This window comes from Chamaea fasciata, unplaced genomic scaffold, assembly GCF_029207755.1.
Source record: "Chamaea fasciata isolate MVZ Bird 193981 ecotype frontalis unplaced genomic scaffold, bChaFas1.0.hap1 SCAF_1, whole genome shotgun sequence".
Classification (NCBI taxonomy): domain Eukaryota; kingdom Metazoa; phylum Chordata; class Aves; order Passeriformes; family Sylviidae; genus Chamaea; species Chamaea fasciata.
The window spans coordinates 49433237-49460904 of NW_027094086.1; the positions used below are offsets into that span (position 1 = coordinate 49433237).

At 43.9% G+C, this 27668-nt stretch overlaps 1 protein-coding gene across 1 annotated transcript in view; it reads left to right on the plus strand.

Annotated features, from left to right (window-relative positions):
* The window catches only part of EMILIN2 (elastin microfibril interfacer 2), a 43557-nt gene extending 17871 nt beyond the window's left edge, over positions 1-25686 (plus strand). Inside the window, exons 5-8 of the mRNA XM_066182875.1 lie at positions 5406-5738; positions 6318-6356; positions 18760-18897; positions 19579-25686. Coding sequence (XP_066038972.1) covers positions 5406-5738; positions 6318-6356; positions 18760-18897; positions 19579-19916 — 848 coding nt within the window. The 3' untranslated portion in view covers positions 19917-25686. The remainder of the gene's footprint in view (positions 1-5405; positions 5739-6317; positions 6357-18759; positions 18898-19578) is intronic.
* Positions 25687-27668: the final 1982 nt, after the last annotated feature.

A 27668-nucleotide genomic window follows, 5' to 3' on the forward strand; every position in this document is an offset into this window, starting at 1 on the left:
AATTTTGGCTCTTTGCTCCAGAACACCACAGAGTACTTTGAGTGCTTTTAAAAGTATTTTCAAAAAAAAAAAAAGTCTTACGTGTTTCTATGTTTTCTTTCAGCTGGAAAAAAAAGAGTGGTAGAAGTAGTGTTTCTGAATAGTGATTTTATAGTGAGTTTTAAGTAATAATTGTCTGTATTATTCCAGTTCATTTGATTTTATTTTTTTGTTTTGTTTTATTTTGTTGTTGAAGATTATTCTGTATTCCTCAGGGGAAATTGAAAAGCAAACAGAGAAAACTCGAGTCAAATGAATTCAAATTTATGATAAGAAAGATTTCCTCTAAGTTGTGTTCTTAGCATGAGTTAATGATTATAATTCAGCACCAACGCTTTGATCTAGAAGTTTCACAAATGAGCTCTGGCATATCTTGGCATGGCAGTGTAAGACTTCTGCTTCTTAGCTCTCCCAGAAGCTTGGATTCCCACAAGGTCATTGGCAGTACTTGGCACGTTCCAGCTGGCAATGCTTTAGCACCTCAGCCAGTTCTGTTAGTAGTCCAACATGTTGGTGCATATCTACCGCCGCTTTGTTTAAAGTTTGCATCAGAGCACATTCCCTTTGGCTCAAAATGCTGGGAAATAGGAACCTCAGCATGTTGGTGAGCCTTGCCATGAAGGTTTAGAGACCTTGCCAGATGCCACTCAGTTTCTTCTGCAGTTCGTGCTTCAAATTTCAGCAACGGGTTGTTTTTTTGAGAGCTGAAGTTTACAGAAGGAAGCTGAGTTCCTGTTTTCCTGTTTGTGTTAGCATGACACAAAATCATAGGAATTGGAGACTGTTTGGAAACTGCACTCTTCAGTTGGTTGATGGTTCTGGTTTTAATTCTGTGCACGTAGGAGATAAATAAGAGGCAATTTCTGTGCCTGGCCTAAAATTAGAAGAGGTGCTGAGGGAGGAGCCTGTGCACTGCTGCAGCTGATGGTGGTAGGGAGAGATCAGAGGAAAGACTCTGGGGTGTTCTTTCTTAAATGGACAAGTTGTGCCTCATGAATGGAAGAATATCCTTCTAACCCCAAGGCAGAGACTTGTAAACCTGTGATAGATGTGTTTCTTCTGTTTAATTGTTTAAAACCAAATGTATAGCAGTACTTGACACAAAAATCCTTCTGAGGTGAGAAGCTTTTGTGTGAAATAAAAAAAAAATTCTCTTAACTTTAAAGGAGGAAGTGGAGTGAAGAGGCACTGTAAATTTCAGATAATTCTTTTGCTCTAATTTTGACTTAAATTCAACAGGGTTAGGACCTTTATCCCTCAATCTTGCAGAAGCATCCCAGTCTCCATTAAAATGGAACGTGATGCATCTGTGTAATCCTTTTTCTCATCCATCTTGCCCAAAATTAACTAGCACTAGAGGCCAACATTGGAGAAAGGTCTAGTAATACAAGTAGTAATTTTTCTTCTGCTATTTGAAGCAGGTGTTCAAGCAACCTCAGGGGTTGCATTTATCAGTCCCTGTTACAATGTATTAAAGCATTAAAAAGCCTGTGCACACCTGGGTTTCCATAAAATAATACCTTTTCAGTGCAGACTCCTCCATCCACCCCTAGGTGATAAAAGCCTGTGGAAGGGCTCTGCTGCTGGGTCTGGGGTGCAGGCAGTCTGAGCATCCCTTGCTGCTCTGGGGTGCCTCTGGCCTCTAAAGGATTTGTGAAGCACATACTGCAGTTCCCAAATGTTTCCAATTACAATAACACTGTCTGGCACAGCAGCCTGAGTAAGTTTTGATGGCAGGAGCTGCAGAAAGATTTTGGCAGAAGAGCCTTTTTTGGAAGTGATTTTGGGAACCCTGTTACGTGAGTTGGGGTATGGCTTTAACTATTTTTACATCTGTGATCTACAGCATTGTCTCCCATACCAACATTATTTGACAGGAAGACCTGGACTTGGATCAGTGAAGAGTTTCTTATGCATGATTTGCCAGCATGTCGTAGCATTCAAATGATGTCATTTGACTTCAGAGGGGCCGAAACAGAAACAAGTTGTTACTAATAAAGTTGTTGAGGGCTGTCAGGCAAGGATGTGCTGCAAGAAATAAAAAAGTCTTACCAAGCAGTGTAAGCCCAGCAAAGTCAAATTACCCTCATCCTAAAAATATGGCTGTATTTTCTTCCATCTTTTTTATTCAGGGGTTTCAAATGCCTCAATCCAAACTAACAAGCCAATTTAGCAAATGACTGTGCATCAGATACGATCCTAGAGACCAGAAATGTATTTTATTTGTTATATTTCCTGGTGAAGGTAGTGAGATGTCCTGCAGCACACAAGGCGGTGGTGACAGCAGGCAGTGGTCTGTCTAAGCATCCAGGGAAGCATGCATGTTGTGCTCTCCAAGATAAAATGATCGAGCAGCTTTCCATCCACATTAAATGGTGCTTCCCCCCAGTTCCATGTCTCGTAGTCTAAATTGTTCTCATTGCACTCTGTTCCTCCCTGTGGGTATGTTTGCTCTTCACATGGCATGAAACTGATAGCCATGTTAAAGGTGGTGGTCTCTTTCAACATGCCCTTACAGATATATATATATATATATATATATATATATTTGTATATCCATGAAATTTTCCAGGAATCAAAAGTGTGGTCTTGTGTGGTCTTGCAGCCAGATACTGTGCTGGGCCTGCAGTTTGCTTTGGTTTCAGTTATTTGACCTGGCCTGCAATTCCTGTGGTAGTTGTCTGTGTAGCAGTGTTTTGAAACCAACGGCAAAATGTTGTCTGATGAAGTTGCGGCCTAAGAAACCAAATGTGTGCTCTGCATTACGGCATGGATAAAATGCAACATAAAATTTTCAACGCTGCGGTGTGAATAGTCATATAGTCAATTCCTCTGTGAGCTTGTGCACAAGGCTGCTTTCTAACAGAATTGTAAAATCCCCTTGGTGTCTATAGCAAAATTCAAGTGAGTTCTTTTTGGCTTCTTGTTAGAGCAGTCACAGATTCCTTTACTCTCTAGTTAGCTTTATGCACTTTGTTTCTGTGTGTTTTGGGGGCTGAGGAGGGCATGAGAAGATGCTGGTATGTGATGTGGTAACCACATTGTCACTGAACAGTGATGACAGGCAGAGCAGCAGGGATGCTTCTGCTGAGAACTGTTTCTGGCTGTGTAATGATCTCAGCTCCATTCTTTGCCTTCGCAGACAGATGGGAAAATGATGGGAAGATTGTGTTCATGGCCTGCTCAGTCAGCAAAGTTAAAGCAGATCTCTGTTCACACCTATCTGATTGCATCCACTTGAAGTTGAGCTCTAGGCGAGTGATCCTGGATTTAGTGTTACAGAGATGGGACAGTTCTGAATATTGCAATATTTATGTGGCATGCAAGGAAGCAGTTTGCTCAGGATATGGGATTTCAGCAGCTGATTGTTATTTAAAGGTCTAGAAAAGTAAGCAAAGAAACATATTCATTTTTCCAGTGTCATCCCAAATAATTATCTTAACGAAACTTAGCATAATTGACTCAAGAAATGACAAGTACATGCATCCCAAAGTAAAGTACTTTGTCAATTTCTTTTTTCATAGAGGTTAATTTGAAGATTCTAGTTGAAGGTCTAAATCAATGCCTCTGTGGACAGAAGTTGTCTTACAAAGTCAATAATTCTTTTTAAAAATTCACTTTGATACTTTCAGGTTTTTTTGAAAATCTTTATAAGATTTTTTTTTAGTTTTAAGGGGTTTTATGAAAATAGCTTTAAATAGTTTTAATAGTGAAGCAAACATTTCACTGTTTAGGCCTCTGCTGTGTGGACAGGGTTACTGAGTGAGCTTTAGCCCAGCTTTGTGGTGCATTGCTTGTATGAGTTTCAGATCTCCTGACATTTAAAAGTCAGTAGAAAAGCTTAGGAAGGTTTTTTCTAGCAGCCATATCTAGCAAATGAATGCAGGTGGTGTGAGACTGACTTCACATAGCCTTCCAGTATTCCTGAAGGCTTATGTGGGCTTTTAAGGCTTTTATGAGACTGAAAACAAGAAATGGGATTCACAAGGGTAGAGTGCAGGTGTTGAGTAGTCACAAAACAGCATGTGGGTTGCCAGTGACACTTTCTGGACTCCAGCCGTGTGTTGGGGACAATACTTGCACAGTTTTGTTGTAAGTGCTTCCCCAAAGGTCCAGAGTAAGGCTCTCCCAGGGTCCCTAGACACACAGCAGAGCCAGGGGGTGCTTCACACCACATCTGCTTCTCAGTACAGCCAGATGGCTTAGCCCTAGCCACTGGTGAATTTGCCTAGGCTGATTTTAGACTGTGCTGAGTTGAAATGCTTCATTGTGTGCACCACTCAGAGAGGTGGTCTCCACTGGGGACCTTGGCAAGCACCTCTGGTGTGTGACTAGTTGTATCAGATAAATTTGCAACAGGATGTTTGCCCATTTCCACAGAAACTCCCATCCATCCCTGTGCCTAAAGACATATTTTGGTCTCAAAATGCAACCAAAGTAACCTGTGCTGAAGTTTAGTTTAGCATGAAATTCTGTTTATTGTATGTAAAAGCTGTCATTGCATCTGCTAAAATCTGCATATTTGTAAAGTTCTGTTCTTAGTGTAAATGTAATTCAGCTTTACTCTTGGGGGGGCACTGCATCATTAAGTGTCATCTAGGACTTCATTTGTATGAATAAACTGGAATTCCTATAAAGGGCTTAGAACTTGACCCTGTTCAACCCTGATGTCATATGGGTTGGCTGCCACAGTGGAAAAGTTTTTAAATGGTATCTCTTCTATTTAAACAATACAGAATTTTCTGGTAGATATCCTTGAGTTCTGCCTTCATTGTCAGAAAATATTAGTAATGGAAATACTTGGACATTTAAGTTCGTTGCTTTTTAAAATAAGGGAAAAAACCTCTTAAGTTCATTTACTGATTTTTTTGCTGTGGATAATTTTCTTTACGATTCTGCTAAAGGGACAGCCTTGCACTAAGAGTTGTGTGAGTACAGAGTCAAAAGCAAGTGCAGTGGGTGTGAGGGGTTGAGGAGAACAGTGAAGTGAAAAGAGAGAGAGAGAGCATGCTCTGGAATTAAGGTGCTGGTGGGAATAAGTGTGATACTCATCCTGCTTGGTGCAGAAAGGCCAAGCTGGTGTATCAATCGAATGAATGTTCATAGGTTATTTGATTTCTGCTTGTCCTGTTTCCAGGCTGTCCTCATTCCTTTCCCTGTGTCACACAGGCTGTAAAGAGTGGAGTCTGTAGTACTTCAGGAGTGGAACGGCATTAAGCCAGTGCAGTCTTGGGTCTGAGGGAGCAGTTGGCCTCCAGCTGAGTCCTGTTTTATTTTGAAGTGTTTATTACGCAAAACTATGCAAATTTATGTTCTATTTTAGGCAAATAATTTTGTATTTTTCCTCCTCTTTTACCATGCCAAAGAACGACCAGAAGTACCACAGCAGCCATTGCCGCCGAGGCTGCCGGTGCAGCCCCAGCCTGGCATATCCCTGCTGCCATCAAGGCCCCGGATACAACCCCCACGACAGAGGATCCCCCTCCTGCCACCACAGCTGAGGCCTCCTCCACGCCCAGCTCTGCCAGGGTCAGCAGTCGTGCCGCTTCTGCCTGGAACAACTGGCATCATCTTGGAGACTGGGGAGGCAGGGCCTCCTGGCACCGTTCTGATGTCTGGGAGAGGGCGTCTCAGAAGTGCGGATGGGCAGGCTGGCCACAGTACCATGCCCATTGCTGAAGGGTACGCTGGAGCACCAGGTGAGAGAACCTAACTGGGAGTGCTTCGCTCCTGACTGAGTGCAATGGACGTGTCAGGTCTTGCTGGAGAGGTGACGCTGAGATCTGCTGTGCCTCTCCAGCCCCCTTTTGGCCTTTTGTGGACACCCACTGAGGTTGCTGCTGCTGGGAATGGATTTACAGCATGGATGATTTTTGAATGGGCCTCTGCAGCCTCCAGCTGGCTGCAGAAGTAGAGGAAACACATTCAGTGCCAGTTTTGCTGCCTTTCCAAGGATACACAAAGCATGAGGTCAACAGAGATGATGTAAAATCCCTGGTAACTACAGCAGTCTTTACCACTAGGGAAACTTAATTTTTTTTTTTTCTTTCCATAATGCTTGCAGTTGATTTAGTACATTGGAGTAATAACTTGGTTCTCTTTGCCATGGCCACCCCAGTTTAATAATAAAGGAGCATTTCATAGGAGACACTATTTAATAGCTGTTTTGGTAGGTTGCTGTTCTGTAACCAGGGTTGCTTTTTAGAGGACTGCAGTGATATTTGGTCATGATGTACTCTGCTGTGTACTGAGTCATACATACTACTTTTCCTTTGTAGGATATCCAAAGCCATCTCATTCTACCATGGATTCACAAGGTAAGGCAGTTGTTTCCTAGAAATTTTTCACATGGGTTCTTAACATTTATTTCAGTCCCTGGAAGGTCATGGCTGAGAGAAAAAAATGTGTTGATTTTTAGTATTTAAGTTTAGCATTAAGGAAAATCTGACCAATTTTTGCTAGACCTAAGCATTAAAACATAATCTGTATCTTTTGAAAATATGGAGGTGGGGAGAGAAGTTAGGTTTTGAAAAGTAATTTTGAGTTCTTGCTACTTCTCTGTGTGTTTTTTAAATAGTTTGTTTTTTTCTAGCTAGTGTCGGTATGTGCCTTTCTGTTTGCCTTCTAAGTGAGAAAATAAATAGATATTTATGATAATTTTATTATTTCTTTAGTAAAACATGAATAAGGCCAAGACTTAAGATCTTGAATAACTGCTGGCATCTTAGCCTAGTGTATGAGGCTGTTCTCTTGGGAGAGTTTCTGGCTTTGTTATAGTCACCAGGGCTTGAGTTCTTGACTCAGTGAAAGCAGAAGTGCTGCCATGACAGGCACTGATTGAAATGATTCAAAACGTAGTTTTCTTAGTTTGCTGGGGTGCTCTTTTAAATAATTGTTGATACCATAGTTTATTTATGAATTTGTATGATGAACAGGTATAAAATTTATGTGGGACATGCTGGTTGGCCTAGATAAATATGTTGATTGGGTGCTGCCAGCACTGCAGCCTCAAGATATTATCAAACCCTGGGGAACGGCATCCTTGATCAAAGTATTTCCACACTGTCTTCAAAAAAAGTTATTTCATCTAAATTTGTTTGAGGAAATATGGGCAATAGATGGAAGTAAAACATCAGGGCTTTATGGAATCCAAAAACCTATTACCCCAGGACTCAGTTTGATGGCCATAACAAAATCACAAATACACTTCATGAAGAATGGTCTGGGGACTGACAAAAAAAGAATTGTAAAGAGTTCATGCTCTCATTGTGATATTTATACTTGTTAATTAAAATTGCATCATAGCCTTAAAGCAATCTTTTTGCATTTGAGGATTGTGGTAGTAAGAACAGGCAGCAATAGATGAGGTTTCTGGAAGAGGATAAGAAGTAAAGAAACATTCATTTATATTGATGCCAGCAAAACCAATATAGATGTCTAGATTTCTGTGATAAATGGATTTCCTGGGGGTTTTCTTCCCATTGCAATTTACAGATAGCAGTATTTTAATAAGTTTATGTTAAAACTGTGTGAAACAGTAGGTGGATGTTAGAAGTGTTGAAAGGGCAGGGTAAGACAGGAGTGCACCTGTCTGCTGCTTGGTGGAGCATGTTACCACCCTGGGTTCCAGAGGGAGGTGGCCTTGACCAAGGAGTTAATTTTCCTGACCCATGCCACTGAATACCTACCTAAATGCAAGATACTCCTGCTGATCTGTCCTTAAAATTCCCAGTGTGCCTTGCAGACCTCAATGGCAGTCAGAAAACAGAGAGATAAGGATGGTACCAAAAACTGTTAAGACTTCCGTGGAGCTGGAGCATTTACCTCCACTGTCCCTAATCTTAGCTGGATGGATTGATGGGCTGAGGACAATTGGATGAGGTTTAACATGACCAAGTACTAGGTCCTGCACTTTGGCCACAATAACCTGCTGCAGTGCTACAGACTAGGGGCAGAGTGGCTGGAAAGCTGCCCAGAGGAAAGGGACCTTGGGGTGCTGCTCGACAGTGGCTGAACATGAGCCAGTGTGTGGTCAGGTGGCCAAGAAGGCCAATGGCATCCTGGCCTCTATAGTGTGGCCAGCAGGAAGTGATTCTTTACCTGAATTTGGCATTGGTGAGGCCAAACCTTGAGTACTGTGGCCAGTTCTGGGCCCTTCAGTATGAGAGAGTCAATGAGGTGCTGGAGTGTGTCCAGAGAAGGGCAGCAGAGCTGGGGAAGGGTCTGGAGCACAAGTCTGATGAGGAGCAGCTGAGGGGGCTGGGGGTGTTTAGCCTGGAGAAAAGGAGGCTCAGGAGTGACTTATTGCTCTCTGCAACCACCTAAAGGGGTGCTGTAGCCAGCTGGGAGCGGCCTCTTCTCCGAGCCAGCAAGTGACAGGACCAGAGGACATAGCCTGAAGCTGCACCTGGGGAGGATTAGGCTGGACATGAGGAAGAATTTCTTCCCAGAAAGGGTGATTAGACACTGGAACAGACTGCCCAGGGAGGTGGTAGAGTCACAGTCCCTGGAGGTATTTAAGGAAAGACTGGATGTGGCACTCAGTGCCATGGTCTTGTTGACATGGTGGTGGTCGGTCACAGGTTGCACTGAATGATCTCAGAGGTCTTTTCCAGCCCAGCTGAATCTGTGATTCTGTGATTCTAATTGTCAGTTTCTGATGAAGAGAGAGTGTTCTGGGATACAATTCAGCAGTTAACAGTGCTGTGGAAATTAACAGCTGGGGAAGGGAAGATTTTTGGCTTATTGGAGGAGGAACTTACTGTGTAAATAAGGCATCAAGGAATCCTTACTGTTTAATTAGTTCAGGACAGCCATTTTTGATGTGTTTGGCAGTCTTCACCAATACATTTCCTGGGGCTAAAATTCAAATCTGAAAGATGACCAGACCTTCTTGTACTATAATTCCTAATATAAGAAACTTGTACTATTAAAATGGTACTCTCTTTCATTTCTATTTCTGAGTAGCTTCTGTTACATAAAAGTACTGCTCAGGAAGAAGTTGAGAGCTCCAATTCTGTCTCCTGGGACTGAAGTAGCCCAATTTCATGCTTTTCTTGAATGCTGAGGCATGATATGCATATCTTCAGTATCAGAGCATTTCTTGATTATTTTTTTTTTCCTTAGCTATCTATAAGGAACAGTAGATAGGTGATGGAGCAATATTCTCTTCCTGAAGTGTGAAAGGATGGAGTTGTAAGAGCAGACAGATGTTACTAACAGATTCAGGAGGAAAGTATGTGTGTCTTCATAACACACTGAGTTATCATCCGCATCAGAATCACTGTGACTTAGCAGAGCAGCTTCATTGAGCACTGGCTCATGGAAATCACATCAGTGCTGTGCTGCATGGCCAATTGTAGGCAGGAGGAATATTTCTGAAAATGAGATGTTAAGGTCAAATTGGAGAGTTAAAAAAAAATAGGCAGGGAGGTGATAAATTGCTTGTATTTTTGTTCCATTTGCTCTAACTGAAATTACACACTTTGCCCTCATTTAGATTTAGAAGTGTTGACTGTTTATGAGAGGAAATCTGACAAATCCTCCTTACTCCTGCTATATCCAAGGGAATCATAAGTGCCTACTGACAAATTACTTACATACTTACAGTCTCTCTTCTGTGTCGGTTCTTGAAGAATCCTCATTCCAGTTGCTGAGCAGTTGTCAGCAGCACCATCACACTTATTTTTTTCTCCTTTCATCTTGATAGCAAATGCCTATGCTGTGTGCTGTTTTGTTTTGCTTAATGATTTTTATTCTTTTCTTTCCATCTGGCCCTTGAGCTCTGTGGGAGGCATGAACTGTGCTTGGAAGTCAAGAGAGGTGGAGAACCAGAAACACAACTAGCAGATGGGTGGAAGTAGATGTAACCTAAAAAAGGCCACCCATGCATCTTGTGTGGTTTTTTGACTCTCCAGAATGCATTACAGTAGCTTAGATTGCCAAGAACAGACTTACCTGCTCCTGCTTATGTGTAATATCTCAAGTGAAACCTTCTTGAATGCCTCTGAAGCCAAAAGAGTTCTTTCCTTCCCCAAAAAGGAGGAGTAAAACTGTGTCAGAGGTTGAATCTTTTGTGAAACTTTTTGTTTGCCTAGCAGCTTCTTCATCAGAGCTGTGCCTGTGGTTCACAACTTCTAAATGCTTTAAAATTTTTTTTTTGAGGTTTGTACTTCAACAATATTGACTGTGTAAATGAAAGTAGTGTCCAAGCCTGGACCTTACTTCGAGAAGCGGAACTTTGATCTTTGCATGAAGAAAAGTGTTTGAAAGAGGGGACATGCAAGAGAAGGTGGTGCAGCCCTCTGTAACATTCTGCAAAAGCCCTTCTGAGCTGTTGGTAGAAATTGTGAAAACTTCAAACCGGCACAATTCCAGTTAGAAGGCTGGAAGAGGGAAAGAGAGCAGACACGCTGCATCTTTACTCTGTCTCCTTACATTGACCCCTGAACTGCTCGACAGGATATTTAGACAGGTTTAAGATTTCTCCTTTGAATAGATACATATGGTGTGCTAAGCTAGGCTGCACATCTGAAGCAATTTCATCATCATAGCAACAAGTAGTTATTTCTAATAACTATTCCAGCAATTAGTGAACAAAAATCTTGAACAAAGCTGTGGAGAGCCAGGGCAGGAATGACTCTCTTATTTAGACAACACCAATGCAAACAGGACTGTAGCTGCTACAGAGCTGGCAGTGTTTCTGGGCAGGCAACACAGGGTTAGTTCCATTTGTGCAGTGTGTCTGCAGGGGATAAAAACCTTTTGAGTGAGCCAACAGTCTGAGGTGTGTTTTCAGTTAATTTGAGTCTCAAGGTAAGCTGAGAGTAGCTTTCTCTGTAAATAATGTTGTGTTAAGGTGGTGGAGCTTTACAGAAGCTTTTTAAGTAAGTAGACTTCCTGCTATTAATTTTGGTCCTTTCAAATAACCTCATCTTAGTTTGCAGAGCACCTGCAGGCACACTAGCAGCTAGGTGTAATGAAAAAGGGCTTCTGTCTATCTTCTGAGCTTGAGACAAAATGCTGAATAAGAAGATTTCCAAAGATACATGAGGCAGCTGGTTACCAGCCCCTGAGGGAAATCAATGCAGTTTTCTGCCAGTTCTGAAGTTGCAGGCATATCTTCCCCTTTGCCTTCCCCTCCCCACCCCCCCAGGGCTGAGTTATTCAGAAAAAAAAAGTGGACAGCAGAACATTTGTATATCCACACTTTAGACTAAGTTATGTGAGTTTTTAAACTTCAATTTTAAGCAATATTATCTGAATTAGATTGGATTTTAGGGAAAGTTTTACCCAGAGGGTGGTCAGGCACTGCAATGCATTCCCCAGGGAAGTGGTCACAGCATCAGCCTGACAGAGTTCAAGAAGTGTTTGGACAATGCTCTCAGGCACCATGTATGATTATTGGGGTATTCTGTACAGGGCCAGGAACTGGACTTCGATGGTCTTTGTGGGTCCTTTTCAATTCAGGATTTGATGAATTTAGCATTTGTTGCTGATGGGCATCTCTGATTGAGCGGGAGAGGCCAAACATTAATTTTAAGGAAGGCAGAAGGAGCAGGTTAAACAGCAGCTGTGGACAACTTCAGGGCATTTGTTGTTTAGCTACTTGCCCAGACAAAGCAGCAAGACTTGACTACTTCTAGCAGTGTGTACTGCCTTAGGGTAAATGTTTCAAGGGAAGGTAACTGCAATGGGACTAAGCGGCTGAGCACTTGTCTTGGTTTAGATAGACAGGTATCTGCCAGGGATGATTGGAGTCCCCCTTGGAATGTAAGTCCCCCTCCCCCTTTCCAGATTATTATAAATTTGCAATTAAAAGACTGACAGGCAAAGATTTTGGGAATAGGTATAGCAGTTCTTTACAAGGGATATAAAAAATACAAATGTTGTAGTACAGAAGAATAAGCAAACAAATGAGAAATTCTAGAAAACCCTGACAGAGTCAGACATACAACCTGGTGCCTTATTGATCAGGGTGTTGGAAACAGTACAAAAGTAAGCCCTTCTGGAGTGGCAGATGTGGTCCTGTTGGAAGCAGAGATGGTCCCGTAGAGAAAAAGGGTGCAGAGATGCGTCCGGTCTTCCTTTGGGAGTCCCGTGGGAACACTGGATGTCTGGTGACACTTGTAGCTCCTTTTTATCTAGATGGAAATGGTTTGGCTCCTCCTCCCTGGGTAGAGCATCTCACAATGGCTTGATGTAATGTGTCATGTCATTGGTGAGCTTTAATGGCCCATTAACAGAGGATATCTCCACAGAGGTAATGGGAGGGTGAACAGAGATAAGAAACAATGCCCCACTTGGTTTTAACAGCTGTCTTGTTATCAGAAAGGCAGTTGCACCCTCCCTCTGGGAGTTACAACAGAAAAAGAAAAAAAAAAACCAAACAAAACCTCCCCAACTGGGCTTCAGCAGATGTAATAGAATAAACTTTTTTTTTTTTTTGGTTACAAAACCAAATATATTATCCACCCCTTATTCTATTACCATCTGCATCATACCTAACACAATGAACCTTTCCACTCAATTCTCACTTAAGATTAGGTTTCCCTGTGGTACACGACTGGTTTCCCTATCTGTTTGCATTACCCACCAAGTACAACCAGGTCCTTGAGCAAAAACAATCCCACAGATGGGTTCACCTTTGCCTGAGGTGGAGTTAATCCAAACAGTCTTTCCTAAATACCTTTCATGTGTACCACAGGGACTTTATCTCCATCCACTGTGTGCAGTGGTTCAGACTGGGCAGGACCAGCTCAATCGATGGATCCTCAGGTGTTGACCATCCAGGTGGCCTTTGCTAAGTTCATTTCCCAATTTTTGAAGGTCCCCCCACCAAGCTCCTTCAAGGTAGTCTTTAGTAATCCATTGCACTGTTCGACTTTCCCAGCAGCTGGTGCATAATAAGGGATGTGATACATCCATTCAATGCCGTGTTTTCTAGCCCAAGTATTTATAAGGCCATTCTTGAAACGGGTTGCATTGTCTGACTGGATTCTCAAGGGTGCCATGTCTCCACATGACTTGTTTTTCCAGGCCCAGGATGGTGTTCCAGGCAGTAGCATGAAGCACAGAGACTTGAACCCTGGACCCTCAGAGTAAAAGTCTGATGCTCTATCAACTGAGCTATCCAGGCTCTTCTACACAAATAAATTTGTTCCTCCATTCGACACCATCAGGTCTTGCAATAGCCTCGGCCTCATGAACTGAAATACAATTCACCTCTGAGGCGGCTTGAACTCCTTCATAGGTGGCCAAGATTTCCTTCTCTATGGGAATGTAGTTGGCTTCAGACCCTCTGTAACTGGGATTCTGGCTCAGAATCCCAGTGGTCAGCCTCGAGTCTCCCCAGGCACCTTCTGCCAAAGGCTCCAGGACAGACCATTGTTCCCAGCTGCAGAGTAAAGCACATTCTTCACATCTGGTCCCGTCCTGACTGGGCCAAGGGCTACTGTGTGAGAGATCTCCTGCTTGATCTGAACAAAGGCATGTTGCTGTTCAGGGCCCCAGTGGAAATCGTTGTTCTTGCAGGTAGCCAGGTAGAGAGGGCTCACAATCTGGCTGTACTCAGGAATGTGCATCCTCCAAAAGCCTATGGCACCTAGGAAAGCTTGTTTTCTTCTTGCTGGTTGGTGGAGACATTGCTGTGATCTTACTGATGACCTCAGTGGGAATCCGCTGCTGTCCATCTTGCCACTTTACTCCCAGGAACTCTATCTCTTGATCAAGTCCCTTGACTCTGCTCTTCTTGATGGTGAAACTAGCTTCCAGGAGAATCTGGATGATGATCTTTCCTTTCCCAAACACTTCAGCTGCAGTCTTCCCCCACACAATGATGTCATCGATGTACTGTAGATGTTCCAGAGCCTCACCCTTCTCCAGTGCAGCTTGGATCAGCCCATGGCAGATGGTGGGGCTGTGTTTCCACCCCTGGGACAGTCAGTTCCAGGTGTACTGCATGCCCCTCCAGGTGAAAGCAAACTGAGGCCTGCATTCTGCAGCCAAAGGAATGGAGAAAAATGCGTTGGCAATGTCAATAGTGGCATATCACCTCGCTGATTTGGACTCCAGCTCATACTGGAGCTCCAGCATGTCCAGCACAGCAGCGCTCAGCGGTGGAGTCACTTCATTCAAGCCACGATAGTCCAGAGTCAATCTCCATTCTCCGTCAGACTTGCACACAGGCCAGATGGGGCTATTGAAGGGTGAGTGGGTTTTGCTGACCACCCCTTGGCTCTCCAGCTCATGGATCACCTTGTAGATGGGGATCACGGCATCTCAATTTGTCTGATGCTGCCGGCGGTGCACCGTCGAGGTGGCAACAGATACTCATTGTTCTTCTACCTTCAGGAGTCCTACTGCAGTTGAGTTCTCTGATAGTCCAGGCAAGGTGTTCAACTGTTTAAAGCCCTCTGCCTCCATAGCAGCTATCCCAAAAGCCCATCTGGGTCCCTTAGGGTCTTTGTAATAGCTATTCCTGAGGAAGTCTATGCCCAGAATACAGGGGGCCTCTGAGCCGGTCACAATTGGATGTTTCTGCCACTCCTTCCCGGTCAGGCTCACCTCAGCTTCCAACAGAGTCAATTCCTGTGATCCCCCCACCACCTGGGCAATGGAAATCGGTTCTGCCCCCTGTAGTGGTTTGAAAGCAAAACAAGTGAGAGGCTCCAAGTCAGAAATACAATTTAATAGGAAGAAAGGAAAAAAGTAAAGTAAAATAAATGCAATAGTACAAAAGACCACTGACAGAGTCAGAAGACAACCTGAGTAGGGTGATGGAAGCAGTCCAGATGAGGTAGTCTTCCGGAAGCAGTGATCCCGTAGAAAGGTCTGGTAGCTCTGGTCCTCTGGGAATCCAGTGGGTAAGGGCTGCTTGTATTGTCCCAAATCCCAGATTATATCCAGGTGAGAATGCTTGGTTCCTCCCCCTGGGCGGAGCATCTCACAGTGGGATGATGAGTCATACGGGGGTCCTTGATGGCTCATTAAAGAGAGATTGCTCCCTGAGGGAGTTGCCTATGAGTCATGCAGCAAGGCATTTGATGGGCCATTAACAGAAGATGGCCCAGAGGGAGGGGCCCTGGGAAAACACTGCTCCAACAATTGGATTCAACAGTTCATGAAGATGGTGATAGAATACTTTGTGCACATCCTATACTACAACCCAGGACACCCCCACGTCCCGATGGCATTAAAGTACATTGCGACCCAGTATCGACCAAAGCTTCGTATTTCTGTGGCTCTGATGTGCCAGGCCATCGAATTCACACAGTCCAAAAAACCCAATTTTTCTGTGCCTCTTCCTGGCTAGAGGCAGGGCCTCTCTAGCACTGGTTATTATTCCCTTCCTGGATGTACATAGTAGAGGTTCCTTCAAGGGAATCCGACACAGCGTTCCCACCTCCATAGTACCTGGCAGCTTGGTTATAGGAGGCTGAGGTTACCTTCATTTTAGTGGAACCCCCTCGGTGAGTGTTTCTCTCCTGGAGCTCGCGTACCCATGCTGCCAGGACAGAAGTAGGTTTCCCATGCCACACCCCCATGTCCTCTCCATGGTCACGCAGATAAAACCACAGGTCAGCTCGTGGGGTGTACCCTCTCTGTCTTGCTGGGGGACGTTGGGCTCTGACTCTTGGGCCTGTGACTTGCACTGGTGCTACATGGGAACTGTTCCTCCTCATCTCCTCCCTCATCTCCTCTTTGAGTTTCTTCACCACAGCAGAGACGTGAGCCTGCATTGGGCCACTGATCATACTTTCATAATTTCTGAGCTTGTTGGCGACAGAATCCACTGTCTCTCGGTTATCCTTGGCATTAATTGTTGCAATGAATGTGGCGTATTGAGATGGTCCATGAGTTGCCAGATTCCACATGTGCCCTGTGCATCTCACCTTGTCAGGGTCATTATCATGCTGTCTGCTCCTCCCAAAAAGTACTTCCAATATTGCCACTTCCCTCAGCTGTTGGATCACTTCCTCAAGGGTTTTCTAGCACATTCTATTGTTATGTTCCTGCATTCTGTCTCTGTGGACAAATCTCTCTCTCACACTCATTAAAAGTTGCTCCCAAAGGGAAAGGGGCCCTTGCTCCCTTACAAGCACCTGATTTATTCTTGAGTCCTGGGTCACAGGTCCTAAATTTCTTGCCTCACCACTGTCTAGTTCTAGATCTAGTGACATGTACCCATAAGGTCCCAGACCCAAAGTAGCCAGGCTCTATGAGCCTGACATCCCCATCATACAATATCTTTTTGCAGATTACATAGACTTTCATACAACAGGGTCTCAGTGATGATCTCAACTTCTAGCTCTCCTGTGGGTTGTGAGGGCCCTTCTTTCTTATCCTTACTACCAGGGTTCACTGATTTCACTTTAGACTTCCTTGTTTCTACTGGGGCGACTGCTGCTGGCTGTGGCTGCCCCTGTGGTTCAGCTGGAACCTGGACAGTTGTAACGTCTGTGGGTTCCACTGCTGCACCATCAGACTCTGCCTTCTCGGGGCAGTGGTTTTTCATGAGCTGGGGAAATGTACTCCCTCAGCATTTGGCCCATCTCGTGCATCTCTTTTACCAGAACCTCAGCCTAATCTGGGTGGGCCCTTTCTGAGGCAGGCTGTGGTGCAGGGTCAGGCTCTGGGGTATCATCCCTATTCTGTGGGGTAGGTATCAGGGTGGTTATCCAGGTCAATCTTCCCTTATCTCTGAATGCTAAATAGAGTAGGCCTATTGGCAACACCAGCCACTGCCTGATATCATTAGCATTCAGAGGATTTAAACCCTTCAAAAACTGGTGGGGTAGACTCAAAGAGCTGGGTGAAGGGTTGGGAAAAAAATTCCCCTGGTGTTATTTCCTCACAATAGGTACCATTGTTGAAGTAACCCCAAAAACACACAGTTAGTGGATAATGGCCCTGAATCCATATGCCTGCCTTCCAGAGGAAATTAAAAATCCATGAGTTCATCACCTTATTAACCCATAAAATAAACTGGATGACAGCCACAGTAGCCTTAGTTTTAGGGCCCATGTTTAGATAAGGACCTGCAAATGGCAGAAATACAGCCACAACCACGTGCCACCCAAACCAAGGAAAGCTGGACCACAATATGCTGTCCAGTGAGACTTCTGTACGCAAGAACTTGGGTCACCTAAGAACTGCTATTCCTTTTTCCTCTCAGTGCCCTCGAGCCACATGTTGGACACCAAAATCTGTCTTGGTTTAGATAGACAGGTATCTGCCAGGGATGATTGGAGTCACCCTTGGAATGTAAGCTCCCCCTCCCCCTTTCCAAATTATTACAAATTTGCAATTAAAAGACTGACAGGCAAAGATTTTGGGAATAGGTATAGCAGTTCTTTTCTAGGGATATAAAAAAATACAAACATTGCACTACAGAAGAATAAGCAAACAAATGAGAAATCCTAGAAAACCCTGACAGAGTCAGACATACAACCTGATGCCTCATTGGTCAGGGTGTTGGAAACAGTACAAAAGTAAGCCCTTCTGGAGTGGCAGATGTGGTCCTGTTGGAAGCAGAGATGGTCCCGTAGAGAAAAAGGGTGCAGAGATGCGTCCGGTCTTCCTTTGGGAGTCCCGTGGGAACACTGGATGTCTGGTGACACTTGTAGCTCCTTTTTATCTAGATGGAAATGGTTTGGCTCCTCCTCCCTGGGTAGAGCATCTCACAATGGCTTGATGTAATGTGTTATGTCATTGGTGAGCTTTAATGGCCCATTAACAGAGGATATCTCCACAGAGGTAATGGGAGGGTGAACAGAGATAAGAAACAATGCCCCACTTGGTTTTAACAGCTGTCTTGTTATCAGAAAGGCAGTTGCACCCACCCTCCTGGAGTTACAACAGATAAAAAAAACCCAAACAAACAAAACCTGCCCAACTGGGTTTCAACAGATGGAATAGAATAAACTTTTTTTTTTGTTACAAAACCCAAGACAGCACTGAACACTTGCTGTTAAATCAGTCTGTTAGAAGTAAAAATTCATCTTAATTGTCCAAATTCTATTTCTTCCAATTCAGTCTAACTGCAGTGTTCATCTAGTGGCCGGATAGCCACTGTAAAATACCTAGATGTCTACTTGATCTGCTGAGAAAAGAAGAAGAACCTGTGAAGTGAAAAGCCCCCCAAGAGAGAAGTGCTAGGGAGAGACAAAAGGTTCTATTTGCATTAATATGGAAGGGTTATATATTCTTATAGTCATTTTCATTGTGCTTGGGCAGAGAAACTGGGAGATCTAAGCTGTGCACAGCTTTTCAACATGACAAGGAAAGCTGGCATGAACTATTATCTGTAGCATTCCTATGGCCATTATGATAGTAATGGAGAGTGGAGATGCTGAAAGGCAGCCTCTGTCCTGAAGAAGGTCTTTGGCAGAAGCATTGTTGAATTAAAGGGTGGTAGGATTTCCACTGCCGGCATTTTCAAGCCATGTACTGTTTCCTTAGAAGGGAAAAAAAAAAAACCAAAATACCTGTGGCCAAGGCAGGAACTTTATGATGCTCGGTAAATTTTATGGTGAGACACCTGGGGCCTGGGCCAGCAATACGTATTCTGCCAATTCTGGCATCCTGCAATTGGCAGGATTAGTCCAAGTGAAGTATGTGCAGGAACAGAGAGAGTGGATTATAAAGCAGTATAGGGAAAAGGCTGTGTTATCATCCTGATGTGACTTTGACTCTGACTCGTGTTGTTACCCTTTCCAGGACCTGCCACTGCTGCTGTGCCCTCTCTGGTGTCATTTTCTGCTGGGCTTACACAGAAGCCTTTCTCCAGCGATGTCGGTGTGGTTCACTTCAACAAAGTGCTTGTGAATGACGGGGACTATTATAACCCCAACACAGGTAACAGCTAAAGAATGCACCCACAGACATGCTAGACAGGCAGGAGCATGGGTTACAGTGTTCCATGTTACCTCAGGCCTTGCTGGTACATTGAACAAGTGAAGTCCATCTAAACCAGACACATGGGGGTAAAAGCTTCCTGTGGCTGTGGACAGGCACACGCTTTCACGGCTGGTTTTCCATCACTGCCCAGTACTGCTGAGGCCCAGCTCACCTCTAGGTCTGCCCTGCCAGCACAGCAGGTTGTGCTTCTCAGCCCTCCTGAGGCCAGCTGAGCCCAGGCAGCAGAGGTGAGGTTCCTCACAAATCCACTTCACCATGGCTGGGTTACCTGGAGGAGAGGGAGGGGAGGCAAGGCGAGGAGAGGAGAGGGATTCTTAGCTTCCATTTCCAAACTGCTCTTTGTATTCAAGAAGAGAGAGAGGAGGGGAGGGAAGTTTTTCATATCACCTCCCCCGGGGCCCTAACTGAGGTCTGCTTCCTTCTCAAGCACTGAGGTGTTAGATGTGCCCTCACCTTCATGACTTCAATTAGTTGGTCACCTGCCCAGGCTGACCTTGTTGCAGTTACCTGTAGGAAGCAGCGGGTGATGCATGTACGTGGCTCTATGTTTGTGCTTAGGGGCAGTCAGGTGTGCCCATTTTGAGGAGCTGTGGTCAGCCCAGGCTCTTTGTTCTGCAGGCATTTTCACGTCACCGTATGAAGGGCGGTACCTGATCACCGCCGTGCTGGCCCCGGAGAGGGATGAGTACGTGGAAGCGGTGCTGTCCGTCTCCAACGCCAGCGTGGCTCAGCTCCACACTGCTGGCTACAGAAGGGAACTGCTGGAGTATCACAAACCCTACTCGGGGAAACAGACCTGTGGTGGTCCTGGGACGTTCCACCTTGTTCTTCACCTCAAAGCAGGAGATGAAGTAAACGTCGTCGTAACGGGAGGCAAACTGGCCTACACAGACTCTGATGAAATGTACTCCACGTTTAGTGGAGTTCTCCTTTATCCTTCCATTTCTCATGTTTAGGTTTACCTTGAACAGGGGAGAAGGGTAAGATATTCAGAAGAAATTAAGTGTAATAAAATTCAAAGCTTTAATATATTTAGTTTATATATTTGATTTCAGTGATGAGTTTATAGTCTATACGGAAACATCTTCCTTGTCCTTTGTTTCCAGAGGTAGCTACAAAAGACACTTTTCTATAGCTAAATGAACTCCTTCCCAAGCCCTTGTTTACCTGTACAAGCAGAACAACTATTTAAACAAGTGTGTTCTCAATAGATCCTTCTCCATTGTGCTCTTGCTATTCCCTATGCAACTGCCTTTGCAATACTTTCCCTAGTTTTTCAAATTGTCCCTAGTGTATGAAAGTTTACATCTTTGCTCAAGTTTACAGTTGTTGTCAGCTATTTTCATGTTTTCAGTAGAGCAGAGCCAAGAAAGTGAAATTGTAGTGGATATGGTTGATGACTTTTTTATTCCCTGTATTATTTAATAATGTGTGTTGGCATAATCAATTTGTTCAGTGCAATTGCAAACCATGGTGGTGCAAAGCAAAATGATGTTCACCTGTATCAGTTTTCTGCCTTTAAGGGCCAAACACAGTGCTAGGAGACAAGGTGAGTGACTCAGTCAGGTGGAAGCAGCAGCACAAGGAGAAACTTCCCTCAGCTTTCCACTGGGCAGACGTGAATGCAAGGTGCAATTGCTACTCCTGAAAGATTTAGAAAAGTTATTGTCTATTTATGGAGTAAAAAAGATGATTGGTTAGTCATGATGCTCTTGAGACTAAAGCTTGCTGCTGGAAATTAAGAAAACAGGTCAGAAAAATCAGAATCAACTTTGCTTAGCTAGAAAAAGGGGTGATTTTGAAAAGTTTAAAAAATTTTACAGGGTTTGTTTCTGGCAGTCCAGCAGTACTTGCATTAGAAGGGAAGTTTTTGTCTTTGGTGCATTGTAGAAGACAAATCAGAGAAAAAATGGTTGATAAAGGAAGATAGTGTTACTAGTCAATATTGTCAAATGCACAAACCAGCCCTCTGCCAGAGTTGTGACAGTCTCCTGCATTGGTGCTTTTGAAGAAGGTTTGTTTTAACACTCAGCCTCTGTTTATATGAATAAAGCAGCTTTCTTAGCTTAAACAGATAAACACATTTGAGGCAGGAGTATTTTATTTTGCACACTAGCCACTTCTCAGTGGAGGTAATAAAAATGATGCTTTGGCTCTTAGGAGTTAGCATTTTGATGACTTTTGTGGCTGAAGAGAAATCCAGCCATGTTTAACCAAGAGCAGGACTGTATATTCATTTTTCATATGTACATATATTTGTCACTTGTACATTCTTTATATCAGCTGATCTTTTTAGTAGTCTGTTCATGCCACATAGAGTTTTATTTATCATAGTGGTTTGTGTAGTGTATTTTCCTTATTACAAATGCAGAACGGCTGTTTGTAGCCTCAGAACAAACAAATTTTTTAGGTGAGGGAAGAACTCGCTGCACTGTAAAGCAGCACATTATATTTAGCTGAAGCCCTTCCCATCTGAGATCAGATGAAGACTTGTGCTTTTGTTACTTAGTTTTGGAACAGATACTCCCTACTAACTGTGTTTCCAGGCAATGAGATGGGGCCTTCCCACAACAAACTAGCACATCCTGGAAGCTGAACTGCTTTAAGAAAAGCAGGCATAAAAAACTTTCTGTCCACAGAGGATCTCTGAGTCAGTCCTGGTGCAGCTAGGGTTGCACTGGGGGAGTTGTGAGCACAGGAAGGAAACTGAGAGTGGAGTTTTAAAGCACCTGATTTGGGAAGCTCTCTTGACAGGCGATTTCCAGAAATGAGGGTGTTAGAGATAAACAGAAGCTAGGGCTGGCTGTGTTCATAGGAGGAAGGCTGTTTCTGACAGAGCAGCTGTTAGTCAGTAGCCAAAGATGTACAGTGAACTTGCACTTCACAGCCTGATCGAAGGAGCTGCCTCCGTCTCATTTCCCTGCACGTGTTCCTGTACCTGTGCGTTACCATGCAGTCAGCAACCACACACTTGTTGAAGGGGGGGGCTTAGCTTTCTTTTGTCCTTTCTGTCCTATGCTTTTCTGGGTCTCAGACAGGAAGGGTTGTTTCCTGTGTTTTCAAAAGCCCAGTGTATCATACGCTTTTTTTCATTTGTTTGTTTTAAAAACATAATTTCTTGTTACGTACAAAAGCCAGAGAAGCACTTTTCCTTTCAGGATATTTTTCACTCTTCTCAAGAAAGCTGTGTTCTCCAAGAAACTGGCTTCAGACTATGTGTGACTCAAGATTCTTGTTGCCTGTTCTAAAAATGACTCATGGAAACAAACAAAATGAGCTGAGTGCTTGGGGAGACCTAGCTGGCAGACACAACCTTTTTGTTCCACCTCCCTCCAAGGAGAAATTTTTAAGAATCACCAGTACAAGTTTAGTGCTAAGAGTTGCAAAAGTTGTATCAATCATTTAATTATTAGCTAACTGCTCCAGGAGATTGCTAAATCCAACCCGTAAATCCTCACAGGCCCAGTTCTGCTAATGAGATAGGGCCATCTTCCACCAGAAAGTTTCCCTTTAGACTCAGGATCTGGTGCTGCCCGTGCTGGGATGGTTTAAGTCCTCATAATGCAGCGTAACTGATACTTGTACACTGCTGTAGAGCATTCCCTAAACTCTGTCACAACAGGGTACAATCCCAGCACTTCATTTTGAGGACACCTTTAGACCTTCCAGGGACAGCTTTCCATTCATCTCTAGTTGTGTGGGTGGGTAAAGCTATGTATGACCTTTTACAAGGAGTCTCTTAAGATTCCCGCCTTTGTTGAGGGAGACTTGATCCTTAATTTGCACTTCCTTGGTAATTGCTGTAATCAGGGTAGGTGGCTCAGTTCCTCCTAATGAGGTTACTTTCCTGGAATATTCACCCAGCTGAGGAGACTACAGGGATGTAGCCCATCAACAGGGAAAGGGAGGATAGAACCTGAGTTTGTCTCTGGTCCAGTAAGTGCTTGGATTAAATATTAATAATGCAGCAGCTGGAAAAGACTCATGCACAAATGCATTCATAGACCTGACAAAGGTTGGCTCCACACAGAGCAGCCCACCTTCCAAGGAAGGAGCAAGAGCCCTGCTCCAGAATACCCTGAGCCTGCTGACAGAGCATTTACATCTGTGGTGAGAATCAGCAGCAGCACACGGAAAGACCTGCACTGAAAGGAGCATGTCTTAGTGTGGGTTTATGATTTGACTGCCACATCCAGGACAATCCACAAGCTCAAACAGGAAGCATCTGTTAACTGAAAAAGCCTTAAAAAAAAATTCTGTAGGTGGGAGCTCCAAGACAGGACTGGTGCTTGTTTCACAGATCGCAGTGCTACCTTTTAGATCTGCTCTGTAGGTAGTTTAGCAATGCAGTATATGAGAATTGCAAGACTCTTTGACAATAGAGTATCTGTTGAGCCAAGTGCTCTAATTTAACATAAAACCAGGAAGAAACCCAAAGCCTACCAGGTAAAGCTCTACAGGCAGGTGTGAGTCTGACAGTCCCTCAGTCAGACACAAAGACCTGTGGTTCCTCAGGGACTGCAAATATCCAGATACCCAAAGATGAGTCCCCCCAGGGCAGCATCACTTGTGAGACAGGTGAGTTCCCAGAGGCAGGACTTTAGCAGCAGAATATCTGAAGCCAAGCCAACATGCTGACAGCCAGAGAGACTTGGCTCTGGCCAAACGTGGCAAGCATATCCTAAAACCCCAATGTTGCATATAAAGCAGTCATATGACATTTCCCCAGGAAAGACTGCAGCAAAGTAGGAATGCCAGTTTTCACTGCAAAAAGTGTAAAAAAATTGTACCTCATTATTTTAATTTGCTATTAAGACCTCTGGAGACAGCAAAGACATTTTTTTACTGTCCACTTTGAGACCACTCAAAGCAATGACGATTTTCTGTGCTATTCTATCACATTTCCTTTCTGTATACACTTGGATAGCTGCAGCAACTTTGTGCAGTGTTACTGGGACTCTAGTCGGTTTGGTGAAGCTAACTGGCGCGACAAGAAAAAATACAAATAGTCAAGCAAGCTGTAGGTGGAAAGCATAAGAAAGCAACTTGAAACAACATGCCCATCACCACCCCATGCAGCTTTAAAGTGCGCTGGGAATGCAAGGTAAAGGGCTCCCCAACTGCAACTGGGAGATTCAAGTCAGGACTGGACTCTTTCCTGAGAATACAGCATGCATTTGGAAGTGATTGTTTGCTGATCAGCTAAGTCCTTGTATTACAGCCCAGTAGTGGTTATGGGTCTCTGTCACTAAAACTAGAAATGCATTTACAGTCTCAGCTTGGAGAAGGGAGGAATACGCACTCCACTGAGACTTGCTCAGCAGGTACAGGTTGGCTGCTGGTTGCTTCTGGATAACGGCACAGAGTTCAAATCATCCAGCTACCAGGAATACCTGGGGGCAGTCTCATGTCATCACAAGGCAGATTTGTGCTCTAGCCAACACAACCTTTTTGCAATGTACCCTGCAGACTTGGGATGCAGAACAGCAGCTCTGCCAATTTTTTGTAGATGAGAGACTTCAAACAACACCTTGTAACATGTTACTGCATAAGCAGGTTTTGGCATTTATTTTGCTGTCTCAATTGTGAACAAAGGAACATTTACTAACATTTTTCAGCCAAAAGAACATGCTTTAGGTGTGCAAGTCTATACATATATTCATGCATATATAAAAATAATCTCAAATGGGGAGAGAAACATCCAGGAACATAAACTATGTGACAGAAAACAACTGCAGATTTGTCCAAATAAAGCCTACCTCTTGTGTAATGCCTTCATGCTCTTTTGCTTTCCAGGGAATACAGCAGCCAAAATTTTCGCTTTCTTCTCCGCTGCCTTTAGAACTGCAGTTTCTGGTTTCTCAGTCAAGCTTGCATGTATATTTGAAATGATTATTCAGTGTCAAGCACTGTTACATAGGCTTTGTAGTACACAGAAGTTCTGCCAACACAGCTCTTGTCCATCTTAGTTGCTCAGTCACTGCCCTGATTCCTGGCAATGATAATATTTCAGTTGCAAGGGACCTACAACAATCACCTATTCCAAGTGCCTGACCAATTCAGGGCTGGACAAAAGCTAAAGCATGTTGTCAAAGGCATTATCCAACTGCCTCTTAAACACTAACAGGCTTGGGGATTCTGAGATGGCCCCTCCACTCAGCATCAAGATCTGGCATCTGCAGGGCTGAGCCTGCCACTGCTGCAGCAAGTCCGTGCCTGCTCCACAAGCAGATGGACCAAGGGCTGTCCATGCCAGGGAGTGCTGAGCGGCTGCACAGACCACTCCAGGGCTGCATTCCCCTCCATCCATCCTGCTGGCATGGGCTGTATTTCCCAGTGACTTAGAGAGTTGGCAGACAGCCATTCCCATGGCCCTGCATGGTGTATCAAAGCAGCTTGAAGTTCAAGAGTATGGGGAATCCAGGGTGGCTACCAGGGAAAAGGAAGTGTCCAATGCCATTTGGGGCATACACTTGGCTGCCTTACACACAAAAGATTCCATAAACACTGTGGTTTGGAGATTTTTGGGGTTGTTAGTTGTTTGGATTTTTTGTTTGTTAATTTTTACCAATCACTCCCCTTTGCATTTGTCCTGGTTCTGGCTGGGACAGGGTTATGTTTTAGAGCAGTGGTGAGCAATTGGATATGAATTGTATGCTCTGCTGTTCCTGTCACTGTTACTGTTCCTTATTTCATTGCTGTTTCTAGTAAATTGTTCTTATCTCAGCCTCTGATCTTTAGCTCTGTGTGCCTCCAGCTCTCATTTCCAGCCCTCCACAGGGGAAGAGGGGGAGCTCGGTGGTCTGGGGTATTCCAGTGAGAATACAGAACTGGGGAATACCATTCCTAAACCATGACAACATTGCAGGGCAGAGCTGCCCAGAGCTCCTGTCCCATCTAGATCTCTCTGCAAGGCCTTGTCCCTCAAGAGTATGGCATCGTCAGCAAACTTACAAATGGTGCATTTGGCTCCTGCATCCAGACCACTGATAAATGTACTGAACAGAACTGGCCCTGGAATTGAGCCTTGAAGAGCACCAGTGGTCACCCATCAGCAGCCCCTTTCACCACAACCCTCTTGAGCCCTGCCCTTCAGCCAGTTCTAGGCTGAGCAGTTCAGGCTCTTGCTTGTAATCACGACAGCACGTACACAGGAATCACAGGTAGGGAACATAAGATTAGAGACCAGCAAGGTAGGAAGATGAATTAAAAAGGGAAGGCAGGGAAAGGTTGGCTAACTCCAAGGCAGTGTGTCCTGTACAGAGAGTGCCTGTTCCTGGAAACAGTGATTCTGTTCTTTACACACTGAAGCCAGTTGCTCCAGTACAGAAAAAATCCATCCACCAAGAACAAGATCACCCTAGTAGGAGTGCAGCATTAGAGTAAGATGAACACAGGAGAAACAATGCCAGCTCAGAAAAGTTATAGCAACAGACCCAAACCTTTGGCACACATAGGACACAGCACCCTTTTGTTGCTTGCACTGGTAGAGTCACTTATTAAGCACCAAGGATGCAGTGGGACCCAAGTGTCAAAGATGGGCAAGTGAGCAGACTGTGAAGGATGAGTGCAGCATGTCAGCAGAGTCATGGGGGAAACCTGGCAGGAACACAGGAGGTGACAAAACACCAGAGTAACACCAGTGACACCACAGAAGGACCAAAAGGCACAGCATCACTGACCTTTTCATGCAGATCCATCATAATGTGATTGAACAGTCAGGTTTTCTATGTAGGCTGCTAGTTGGTTGCATGTAGCAGGAGCAGCAAGAGACCAGGAAAATCAATTTCTACTGAAAGCTTGGGGCCCCTTTTCCAAGACAGCCTCACAATATTTGCTTCAAACCATTTAACAACTGCTGTGGAAGACAAAACTCTGTGCCTTGAAAGGGAAAAGTTAACTTTGATGGAAATAGGATAAAACTCCAAATTAGGGCAGATTTACAAGAGCTCAAACTGCAGTTACAACATTTTCTTCACGGCAGCTTGTACGTTCCCAAGTCATGCCTCTGTTACCTGATATTTTATATTACCAAGTGCATGTTTGCTTTTCATTATAGTTGTAACCCCATTTTGGTATTGGCACAGAAGTTAAGCTTGATGACAGCAATTTTTTATCAGCTGTATAAATACTCTGAAAAAAAGTAAATCAAGCGTGAAAAAGCAAATGTACTGTAGTCCTGAGAAGACCAACTTGAATTCTATGTTAAACATAAATACAATTTTAATAGCCTCGCATTTAGTCATTCAGCAGTACAATAAAGGAATTACCAAACACAAAGTAAAGAGAAATTTCACTTTAAGTCTGTTTTTATTGTGATAACATTGTTCTGAACACCAATAAACATTGCACTGAAGTGTGGGTTGCTGTACCCAAGACAGTCCAGTCTTAACAAAAACCACTGTATTGGTATGATCACAGATTTGACATTTTAAACACACTACCTTATTAGTGATTGGGTTGCTTAACAATCAAGTATTCCACATCTTCAAGATAAAAATGAAACAAATGACTGAAGAGAGTTTTCCCACCCTCAAAATAATCCAACATTTTAACTTTCATCTGGAAGTAATTAACACTGTAAAGAAGTCCCAAACAATTCCTTTCTATTTAGCAAATTTTAACTCTGGAAACTAAAATTTCTTCAGGTAAAAGTGACACTTTACAGGCATCTCAAATTCTCTATCTGTGATGTTTCATTAGGAATT